This window comes from Pristiophorus japonicus, chromosome 9 (assembly GCF_044704955.1).
Source record: "Pristiophorus japonicus isolate sPriJap1 chromosome 9, sPriJap1.hap1, whole genome shotgun sequence".
In the NCBI taxonomy this organism is placed as follows: Eukaryota; Metazoa; Chordata; class Chondrichthyes; family Pristiophoridae; genus Pristiophorus; species Pristiophorus japonicus.
The window spans coordinates 114205457-114217702 of record NC_091985.1 but is presented as its reverse complement, the minus strand read 5'-3'; the positions used below and the strand labels follow the sequence as shown (position 1 = coordinate 114217702).

General features: G+C 42.7%; 1 protein-coding gene across 3 annotated transcripts in view; it reads right to left on the bottom strand.

The window, feature by feature from the left end:
- Positions 1-12246, bottom strand: part of LOC139273171 (ezrin-like) — a 104787-nt gene that overhangs the window by 45268 nt on the left and 47273 nt on the right. For all 3 annotated transcript variants that reach the window (XM_070889704.1, XM_070889702.1, XM_070889703.1), the window contains 2 exons: positions 10416-10499; positions 6506-6601 (listed from right to left, as the gene is read on the bottom strand). In XM_070889704.1, coding sequence (XP_070745805.1) covers positions 6506-6601; positions 10416-10499 — 180 coding nt within the window. The remainder of the gene's footprint in view (positions 1-6505; positions 6602-10415; positions 10500-12246) is intronic.

Below are 12246 nucleotides of genomic sequence, written 5' to 3'. Positions count from 1 at the left end.
AGTGTTCTTGCTCAGGCCAACATCCCCAGCATTGAAACATAAAGCTGATCAAGCGTGGTCAGATGAACAGGCCACATCGTCTGCATGCCCGATACGAGACTCCCAAAACAAGTTCTCTACTCAGAGCTCCAACACGGCAAGTGAATCCCAGGTGGGCAGAGGAAAGGCTTCAACGACACCCTCAAAGCCTTCTTGAAAAAGTACAACATCCCCACCGACACCTGGGAATCCCTGACCCAAGACCGCTCAAAGTGGAGAAGCATCCGGGAAGGCGCCGAACACAGTCTCTGATGGGTGCAAGCAGAAGCCAAGCGTAAACAGCGGAAGGAGCTCACGACAACCCAAGCACCTCACCCACCCGTCCTTTTAACCACTGTCTGCCCTACCTGTGACAGAGACTGTAGGTACCACATTGGACTCAGTCACCTGAGAATTCAGTGTGGAAACAAGTCATCTTTGACTCAGAGGGACTGCCTAAGAAGGATACCTGTGCCAAGTACTTACAAGATGCACACAATTAATAATCAAGTTCAGGAAAAATACTGCAGAATGAATTTGCTAGGGTCAGTTTACATTATTGGGCAATTAAATAAATGGCACTAGTAATAATGCCAAATACATGGGGTGTCAGTGAACCCTTTTAAAGTGTATATTTACCCAAGTCTGACAGGGAATGGTTAGTCTCTCGAGTTAGATCTGCTTCAGTCAGTAGACAAGTTGTCATTTCAGGTTGACAATTGGGCACATCCATCATCATAGGCCGTCCCTCGAAATCGAGGAAGGCTTACTGCCACCGAGTTCTCCGGTGGCTGTACAGTCCAATGCGGGAATTACAGTCCCCAACAGGTGGGACAGACAGTGGTTGAAGGAAGGGTGGGTGGGACTGGTTTGCCATACGCTCCTTCCGCTGCCTGTGCTTGTTTTCTGCAAGCTCTCGGTGATGAGACTCGAGGTGCTCAGCGCCCTCCCAGATGCTCTTCCTCAACTTTGGGCGGTCTTGGGCCAGGGATTCCAAGATACCAGTGGGGATGTTGCACTTTTTCCAAGGAGGCTTTGAGGGTGTCCTCGAAACGTTTCCTCTGCCCACCTGGGGCTCGCTTGCAGTTTAGGAGTTCAGAGTAGAACATCCATCATCATCTCAAATCGAAGATGACTTGCCTCCATGTCAAAAAAGGGATGAGTTCACAGGTGTTTCAATTAAGGACCTAATATTCCAGATCCCAAACTACATCTTGAAGGGTGGAAAATGCCAGTGCATGAATTAAAAAAAAAAAAACTTATGGTGGCCGTTGCACACCAGCCACCACATGGGTTTGACAGAGCTAGGTCTTGGCCCAGTGGCAAGGATTAACCAAGACAACTGGAGACCAGCTCTGCTGCACGGACATCCATTTGCACTTTGACTCCACTTCATAGATGCTCTGTCCTACTGAAGGACAATCTATGTTTTCACTCCAAAAAAGCCTCATGGATGTGTTCCATTTGTCTCCACTGGACTTCCTGAGAGAACAAAGACAATCGTCCCAGGGGTGTGTAGTACGGAACAAACCTCGAACAAAACCTTACGTATACAAAGGTTTGCAACAGGTTGCTCAATGCATTTGCTGGAGAGACTACTCATCCTCAAATAGAGTTCTTTTGCCAAATTTCAGTCTTCAAATCACTGCTGGGATTAGGCACGCCCATTTCCCTGTGGAACAGACAGAGACCAGGAATCGTTCAAAGTGCACCAATAGAACCTGCATATGATGTCAGGTATGCAATGAAGCTTCATCTGCAAAGAGCCTTCTGTGCTCAATGAAAGGGCAATAGCATCTTGCATCTTATTCAGCAGCATTCCTAGTAGTGTCAGAAGTTCAGGAGCCCAACTATTGCTTTGGGGCAGGAATGACTTCTTGCTGTGTTGTTGTCAACATTCATCCTTCAACCAAAGCCATAAAAAACAGATTAACTGGTCTTTTCTCATTTGCTGTGTGTCTGACCATGCCTTGTGCAAATTAGCTGGCATGTTTGCCTCCACAATAGTGTCTACACTTCAAAAAAAAGGTGATTCATTGGCTCTGAAGCACTTGCAACATCCGGAGGATGTCAAAGATGCTATATAAAACAAGTATTTTTCCCAACTTTCAACTCCATGATTATAAACTTTAAACAGAAGGGGAACCAATGAGGAAGAATTTGCAATTTTATATCATACATCCAAGTGATGTTGCTGAGATGGAAGATTTGCTTTAGAAAAATTGACTAGTACCCACCAAATCCTCATTTATTAACAATTTTGGATTAAGAGCTGATTAAACCAAGACTAGTCCCAGTGATTTAGTGTATACCTGTTGTCTGCAATTCCTGTGCCATGTTGAAACGCCAGGTCACTTTGTGTATTGGATAACCATGTGTGCAGAAGGGACATTTGCTCTAGCTCAGCAGCTGGAGTCACTGCAGGGCTTACAGGGAGATGAGAATTACCTGGAGCGCACATTCTAGGACAGATCACCCCGCAACTAGAGATCAGGAGAACAGCAAGTGGGTGGCCATCCAGCAGGGTAGGAAGACGCAGGCAGTGCAGGAATCCTCAGATTGCAGCCTACAGCACATCCACAGGAATATGGGACAAATTACTATCCAGGTGGGCTCAAAGTGTAGAAATGTAGTGGTGTTAAGGAATTCAACAGTCATAGAATGAAAGGGGAAAGTGTGGTATGGACAGGAAATTGGCTCAGTGACAGGAGGAAGTGTGGTAGTGGATGAATGTTTTTCCAGATTGGGAGGTGACTGCAAATGGTGTTCCCCAACGGTCAGTTTTGGGTTGATTACTCTTCAATTTTTATAAATGACTTAGACCCGGGTGTAGGGAGCAGCATTAAAGTTTCCAGACGATACAAAACTTGGCAAAGTAGTAGATAGTAATACCACAGGATGGTGAAGTGGGCAGAAGCATGGCAGATGGAGTTCAATGTGGAGAAGTGTGAAGTGATGCACTTTGGGAGGTGCAATATGGAAGGGCAGTATACTATAAATGGCACGATTCTGAAGTGTGGTTGAGCAGAGACCCTGGTGTCCATATACACAAATCTTTAAAAAGGTGGCACAGCAAGTTGATAAGGTAGTTAAAAAAAAGCATATGGGCTACTTGGGTTTATAGAGAGACATGAAATATAAAAGCAAAGAGATAACGAGAATTTTATAAATAATTGGTTAGGCCTCAGCTAGAGTAGTATGGACAATTCTGGGCACCACATTTCAGGAAGGCTTTAGAAGGGGTAGAGAGGAGGTTTGCCAGGATGTTACCAGGGATGAGGGACTTCAGTTAAGAGGAGACATTTGTAAAGTTTGGACTTGTCCTTGGAACCGAGAAGGTTAAGAGGTGACTTGAGGTTTTCAAGACAATGAAAGGTTTTGATAAAGTAGAAAGCACAAAATTATTCCCTTTGGCGAGTGGGTCAATAACTAGAGTTAAAGATTTATCATTGGCAAAAGATAGAGGGGAGATGACTTTTTTTAAACTCTAGTTGCTGGAAACTGGAACGTTCGATCTCAAAAAAGGAGGTGGAAGCGGATTCCATAAATAATTAAAAGAGTTGGGCATGTAATTGAGATAAGGAACTTACAGGGTTAGACAAAAAGCAGGGATGTGGGATTAAGCAAGTGTGTTCTTTCTAAAACCCAGCTGTGGCATGATGGGCCGAATGGCCTCCTTCGGTGCTGCAGGTTTAGAATTCTAGGATGAGACAAAACTCAAATGAAGTAAACAGTGAGGAAGATAGCAACAGACTGGAGGACACAGATTTTTGAAATGGGCAGGTACATGGTAGATAAAATTTAACACAGAAGTGTGAAGTGATGCATTTTGGTAGCAAGAAAGGAGGCAATATGAACTAAAATGGTACAATTTTAAAGGGAGCAGTAAGAGACCTGGGGGTGTAGGTACACAATTCTTTAAAAAGGTGGCAGGACAAGTTGAGGTAGCAGTTTAAAAAAAAGCACATGGCTTCCTGGGCTTTATAGTAGAGGCAGTGTACAAAAAGGACATTGTGCTAAACGTTCAAAAAACATTGGTTAGGCCCCAGCTGGAGTAATGTGTTCAATTCTGGGTACCTCACTTTAGGAAGGATGTCAAGGCTGTAGGGAGGATGCAGAAGAGATTTACTAGAATTATACCAGGGACGAGGGACTTCAGTTACATGGAGACACTGAAGAAGTTGGTGTTGTTCTTAACATAATAGGAGTAGGCCATACGGCCCCTCGAGCCTGCTCTGCCATTTAATACGATCATGGCTGATCCGATTATGGACTCTGCTCCACTTCCCTGCCCACTATCCATAACCTCTTATTCCCTTGTCGGTTAAGAAACTATATCTGTCTTAAATTTATTCAATGACTCAGCTTCCACAGCTCTGAGGCAGCAAATTCCAGAGATTTACAACCCTCAGAAGAAATTCCTCCTCATCTGTTTTAAATGGGTGGTCCCTTATTCTAAGATTATGCTCCCTAGTTCTAGTCTCCCCCATCAGTGCAAACATCCTTTCTGCATCCACCTTGTCAAGCATTCTCAATCTTATACATTTTGATAAGATCACCTTTCATTCTGTTGAATTCCAATGAGTAGAGGCCCAACCTACTCAACCTTTCCTCATAAATCAACCCCCTAATCTCCAGAATCAACCTAGCAAACTTCTCTGAACTGCCTCAAAGAAAGTATATCTTAAATATGGAAACCAAAACTGCATGCAGTATTCAGGTGTGGCCTCACCAATACCCAGTACAACAGTAGCAAGACTTCCCTGCTTTTATACTCCATCCCCTTTGCAATAAAGGGGAAGATTTCATTGTCCTTCTTGATCCTGCATACTAACCTTTTGTGTTTCATGCACAAGTACCCAAGGTCCCACTGTACTGCAGCACTTTGCAATTTTTCTCCATTTAAATAATAATTTTGATTTTTTTCAGCCAAAGTGCACAACCTCACTTTCCAACATATGCCATCTGCCAAATTTTTGCCCACTCACTTAGCCCATGTCCTTTTGCAGGTTGTGTGCCCTCCTCACATTGTTTTTCCACCCATCTTTGTATTGTCAGCAAAGTTGGCTACATTACACAGTCCCTTCTTCCAAGTCGTTAATATATAGATTGTAAATAGTTGGGGTCCCAGCACTGATCCCTGCAGCACCCCACTAGTTACTGATTGCCAACCCGAGAATGACCCATTTATTCAGACTCTGTTTTCTGTTCGTTAGCCAATCCTCTAACCATGCTAATATATTGACCCCAACCCCATGAACTTTTATCGTGTGCAGTAAACTTGTGGCACCTTGTCAAATGCCTTCTGGAAGTCCAAATACACCACATCCACTGGTTCCTTTATCCATCCTGTTCGTTACATTCTCAAAGAATTCCAGCAAATTTGTCAAACATTACTTCTCCTTCATAAATCCATGCTGACTCTGCCTGAATTATGCTTTCCCCCCCGCCCCCCCAAAATGTCCTGCAACTGCTTCTTTAATAAATGGACGCCAACATTTTTCCAACCACAGATGTTAGGCTAACTGGTCTATAATTTCCAGCTTCCTTTTTTAAAAAAATAAAAGGGCATTACTTTTGCAGTTTTCCAATCTGCTGGGACCTCCCCAGAATCAAAGGAATGTTGGTAAATTACAACCAATGCATCCACTATCCCTGCCGCTACTTCTTTTAAGACCCTAGGATGCAAGCCATCAGGTCCAGGGGATTGATCCGCCTTTAGTCCACCTCCTTAGTGATTGCAATAATTCCCCTCCCCCCTCACTATCCACTGTTGGAAGATATTCAACCACCTTCTTTAGGAGCAGAGAAGGTCAAGAGGAGACTTGATAGGTGTTCAAAATCTCAAATGGTTTGGTTTGATAGAGTAATGAAGAAAAAAAAACTGTTTCCAGTGATAGAAGGGTTGGTAACCAAAGGACAGATTGAAGGTGACTGGCAAAAGAACCAGAGGTGACACGAGGTAACATTTTTTAAACAATGAGTTGTGATCTGGAATGCACTACCTGAAAGTGTTGGAAGCAGGAGAGTGGGACTAATTGGACAGCTACCAAAGGGCCACGGTGTGCTGAATAACCTCCTTGTATGCTGGAAAATTCTATGAAAAGTAGTAGAGGGTTACTGGAGTATGCAAAACATTGCCACGGAGTATCTGTGGCAGAAACCATTGGATAACTATTTGAAACAGCAGGTGATACAGAGATAGGCAGAGAACAGGGCAGTGGGTTTCGTTTTGGATTGCTCTAGCAAAGAGCCAACACACAGGATGGCCCAAATGACGACCTCCTGTGCTGTAAGTTTTCATGGCTCTACCTCTCAATCAGCAACCATGTTTCATTGGAATATCACCAAAGTGGAATCTAGAAAATCCAGACAATGTAACTACTTTAACTTCAAAAGAAACACAAAATGTGGAGCTTTGAGTAAAGGAGGAGAAAAATATGAAGCAATTGGGTCTGATTGTAATCAGGTATCAAAGTGCATTTACCTTTTTATCCAGCTTCAGCCAGTTTGGATATGCCTTGGTGTCAATATATTGGAGTCCAAAATACCAAACTTCTCGTAGGCCAACTGTTTTGACCACCTGTGGAAAAAGTGTATAAATTCTCACTTTAAAATCAGCAAACTATTTCAGCCACCAATAGGATTCCTCCTGATGTGCAAATAATGGCCGTCTGTGTTTGGGGGGGGGGGGGGGGAAACTTGTCTTGAGATTTGACCTTTCCATCGGCCAGTGTGGGGAAAACTCACCAAATGGTGTGCAAGAGTTGACACTGAAGCTTTACAAACTGAAATTAGCCAATTCCGAAACAAATGAACAAGTTTACTGACTAAGAACACCAAAACACTGCTGTTTCTAGAGAAAAAAAAAAAAATCACAACTATGTAATGGAGTAGCAACAGCATTTACTAAAGGTTCCTTTATTTTAGTAAACATCAATGTTACATTGGTTTGAGTAGGGGAATTGGAAGCATTCAATCAGTAACTGAGAAACAGGTCAATGAACTAACCGGTTTGGCAGTGACTGTTCCCAGTAAGAACACTGGAGTGGTTAGCAAAGGCTGTACTGCTGCAGGAAATATTTTAAATCCTGTTCCTTTTCATTCAACCTTGCATTATTATAAGGGGCCTAAACAAGTTAAAAATGAGAACATCGACTGGTCTGCAAAAGGGAGGCAGATCGCACAACTCATAAGACAAGTTAAAATCTAATGAATGAAATGATTGCCAGCTGGGACAAAGGGCCTTTCCACAGGGTACTTGGACGATGCAAATATCAAAAAATGGGATAGATTGTGGAGGGCAAGTTTTTTAAAAAAATCACAAGCTCGTGGCACAAAAATGGTAGAAGTATACGGTTTTAAATGTTAAAAAGGTCTGTGTACGTGGCTACAGACATATAATACATATACAAGTTTTGCTCTTGGGTTTAATGGTCTATATCTAGTTATGCTTAAATACAGAGGGTGTCGAGCCAGTTTCCTGCAGGTTGTATAATTCAGTTTATCACAAGCACTATAAAAAGAAAAACATTCATTACATCTGGTTACTTTGGACACAGTTGCAAATTCACATCCACAATGAGCCACTCTAATAGTCATACTTTGCAATAAAACACTGCAATTGTAACATCCACTATTTCTATGGGGGCGGGGGGGATTTGAATTCACCTCTTTCTCCTGACCCGGCCCCCCCACCATCCCAAGATGCAAAGAAAATCAGATCACTATGGATATCTAAAATCAGTTGGGAAATCAACTAGAATTCATAAAGTGCCTTCGTTAAGTAAAATAAATAATCCGATTGTGTGACAAGTGTTGCCATTCAACAATTTTATAGCTACATTCTTTAAACTGACAAGGAGCAATAGAATAAACCTAGGTGATAAGGTCTATTTATACCGTCCCACCCATAGGTCAACCATACAAGTATCAAAAAGGACTTTGACCATAGACCACTAAATCAGGATAGATCCTTTGTTAAAAAAAGGGTTTTCCCAGATCAAGGTCCTCAGACAGAGGCACCAAGATTATTAAAAATGAACACAAGGAAAACTTAAGTACTGATCCACCCATTTGGGATTCCCTAGAGATGCAGCTCATTGATTAAACATTCAAAATGGAACCAGCATAATTTACAAGTGGAATAAATGTGCACTGGGGCAATTTTAAAATTGCAGGAAGAAAACCCTCCAATTTTGTCGCCTTTGATATTCAGGTTCTAATTAAACTTGCTGCATTCTTAAATGCAGCCACCTAAGCTTGGATTTAACCTATCTTTTGCTGGAAGCCATATACTTTGTAAACTCCCCCCTCCTTCTAGTAGATTTTCTTAAGTAAAAGGAGCATGGAATGAAACAAAAAATAGTGCAGATCACAAGACATCGCATTTTAAAATTAACAAAAAAGGTAGAAAACCACAAATGGGAGGGTAAAAATCTCCTCTACCCTCATCAGAAAAATGTAACAACCAACTTTAAAACTGCAGTGTGTACACCGTTTAAAGTTGAATTTGTATACATTGGGGAATACATTTTACAAGAAAGCTTGCTCCTACCCATCTCATATTACCGTCTTCTAAATGGGGGAGGGGGGCAGGGGTGGTAAAGGGAGAGGAGGGAACCGCTTGCTTTGTTCTGGGATTCTCCAGCCAGTCTTTTACAAGATAAATCAGGATTTGGCTACCATACATGATTAAAACTGCTTCAGTCAATGCCTTTTCCACCAGTTGTATCTATAATCTGGGAGCACTGAACTAGAGGGTCTCATCATTGTAGAAACTGAACAAAATCAGAAGTACAAACCCCAAAACAGTAATGGGTTTCACAAATTTCATTCCCAGGTCCAATTAAATCCAAAAATATCCCACACGTGTGTGAATGCACTACAGCTTCACAAGACAACAATTGGGCTTGCATATGGCTGTACAAGCGATGACAGACAGAATGAATTAGAACTTGTAACATTTGCCAATCACTTGGCATGAGTTTGAGTGTACACTACCACTATTGCAGAAACCCAACTCAGCTCCTTCAGATCACTATATTCTTCATTTGATCTTTATATTTTAATTGTTACAGATGTTGCATTATCTTCAATGAAAAAAAATTGACACGAGGGGCCTTTCAGGCCTTCGAGCCTGTGCCACCATTCAATAAGTTAATCTTCTAACTCAATTCCAACTTACCGCACTCTCTCCATATCCCTCGATTCCCGTAGCATCCAAAAATCTATCGATCACTGTCTTGAATATACTCGACTGAGCACCCAGGAGCTCTCTGGGGTAAACAATTCCATAGATTCACAACCCTTTGGGTGAAGACATTTCTCCTCCTCGCAGTCCTAAATGGCCGGCCACTTATTCCGAGACTGTGACCCCTAGTTCTATACTCCCCAACCATTAGAAACATCCTCCCAGCATCTACCCTGTAAAGCCACTTAAGAATTTTATATGTTTCAAGAAGATCACCTCGCATTCTTCTAAACTCTAGGGAATATAGGCTTAGTCTACTCAATCTCTCCTCATAGGGCAATCCAGTCACCCCAGGAATCAATCTAGTGAGCCTTTGTTGCACTCCCTCTAAGGCAAGTATATCCTTCTTGGGCAAGATCATCAAAACTATACACAGTACTCCAGATGTGGTCTCAACAAGGCCCTATATAAATAGTAATAAGACTTCTTTACTCATACTCCAATCCCTTTTAACAAAGGCCAACATACCATTTGCCTTCCTAATAGTTTAATGTACCTGCAGGTTAACTTTGAGATTCATGTGCAAGGACACCCAGGTTCCTCTGAATACCACCATTTCCCAATCTTTCACCATTTAAAAAAAATTCTGCTTTTCTATTTTTCCTACAAGTGGATAACTTCACATTTATCCACACTATATTCCATCTACCATGTTCTTGCCCACTCAGTTCGCCTGTCTATATCCCTTTGCAGCCTCTGCGTGTGCTCCTCAGGTTTATTTTCCCACCTAACAGACCGGCTTTAGACTCATTTTAATCCTGCTTGTTTCTAGAACTGAAACTGATCACGTGGAAGAATAGAAGATACTACAGTGGAACAGCGAGTATCGTATACACACAATATACAGTTTGACTCCACATTCTTTCCATAGACGCCCACTCACTTTCCCTCATTAGTTACTTGGCTTCCTGCCCCAATTTTTTGTTGGCCCCACCATCATCTGATGAAAAATGTTCACCTCCTCCCCTCTCCCACCCAATTTATTTGATCTAAATTTGAACTAAAGTGCAGCTTCGATCTCCTCACAACCCATGACCTGCAGTAGTTGTCACTTACCACTGTACAAGATTGTAATTTCTGGACATGTGTGGTGCAGATTATGGACATACAATATCATGCGTGCAATAGAAAGCTGTAGACCTACCTGGTCGAAGAGCTGCTTGCCGGTGGTGCTGGGCTGGATGGCAAACTCCAGCTCAGCATCCATGGTGGTAACACGGACATTGATCTGAAAAAAAAAACAGGAAAAAAAAAATTGTTGGGGGTGGAAAGCAACAGCTACAATAATTTTACATTACCAAGTGCAAGGTTTCTCCTTTGCATTGAAACACATAGTACGTGTTTTATTTGACCTTTAAGTCATAATATGTAGATACTGGGTTGAGTACAGTAGAATGGAGCAAGGTTTGTACAGTTTTACAAGAGGTAGAACTCCTACTGGGGATTTTTTAAGCAAAGCCCACTTTCTGGCATAATTAGCTCTGAAACACATCAACATCCCATGTTACTGGTCAGGAAAAATGTGATAGCAGGATGGTGTGCACTTGAACGTAATACAGCTGTTGTACTTTTCAGTTAAAACTGTTTCCCTGGCAATATTGCTCTGCATTTCTCACTTGCCACTGTTAAATGTCTTAACCTTCAATTATTCCAGTAAAAACAGGCATCAGTCCAAAGTCAAAACGTTCAGGGAAACCCAATCAAGTTTTCAGTTTCTATATCATTTTCCCTTTGAGTCACAGCATATTTAACACGACTTTAACCGAGACTCCTCGGCCATCAACAATGATTTAGAATTTAATTCAGCAGAACATTCACTTTTCACACCTACATAAAGGGCTGGATTTTTGGTCGTCCAATGCCTCAGTTAGCACCCAGAGGGGGCGTTAATTGGAACGCAAGAGGTTACTGACCAGAAGCCCAGCCTTTAGTTCCCCGAATGAAAATTCATTAGAGGTTCACCGGGGACGCCTGGCGATTAGTGTGATCCTGACGTCAGTCCTGGTGCAACGACCATGCATGCGCCTCGGTCGGTAAATTAGGTGCGGCTGCCTCATTTAGCAACCGCCAAGAACGTCTGGAAAAAAAAGTCGGTACAGGCTTGCAGAGTCGTTGACTGGTGGCTACCTAAAGGGATGAGGAAATGCTTCCCTCGGAGGTCAGTCAGTGCAACATTTACACACAGCACAGTGGCGAGCCTCAGTTTGCAGCGGCACAGACATACCAGTTGAACTCGAGAAACTTATTTCTAAAACTTTAATGGGGACAGTACTAGTTCGCCTGCACCTCTAAGAGTCGGCTGTTCTTGGGATCTGATTTGGAGTTCGGTGTATGTGCAATGGGTCCATCAAATTTACTGACCAAACATTCGTGTCACACACACACACACAAACGATTGATTTAGCACCCGTCAGCTCTTCAACTGATTGATGAATTTCTGTGCAGAGGGTTAAACTTTTTCAATACGCTAAAATTATCACTGCCTTGTTTACCGCCCCAACTGATGCACAACTGAATTTTTCCCCCAAAAAGGGCCCAAGTTTCCACACGAAAAAAAACTCGATTCTCGAGCGCTTTGCAGCTCCTTGTCTGCCGGGGGCGGAGCCTACACTCGCGCCGATTTTGTAAGTGGGAGGGGGCGGGTACTATTTAAATTAGTTTTTTCCTGCCGACAACGCTGCGCGTGCGCGTTGGAGCGTTCGCGCAGTGAGAAAAAAACATTGGCACTCGGCCATTTTTGTAGTTCTTTGTAGCTGTTTAGTTTTTGAACATTTTTTTATAAAAGTACATTGCCATCAGCACTGAGGCTTCTTGTAGCAGAGAGAGGGTGCAGGAAGCCTCAAAGTTGAGCCAGCCGTTTCCCGACGGGAAATGGCTCTTCAATTTTTGAGGCTTCCTGCAGCCTTCTCTCTTTTCTTCCCCCCCCCCCCCCCCCCCCCGTGTTCGGTCGGCTCCTTCCCTCCCACCCCCGGTCG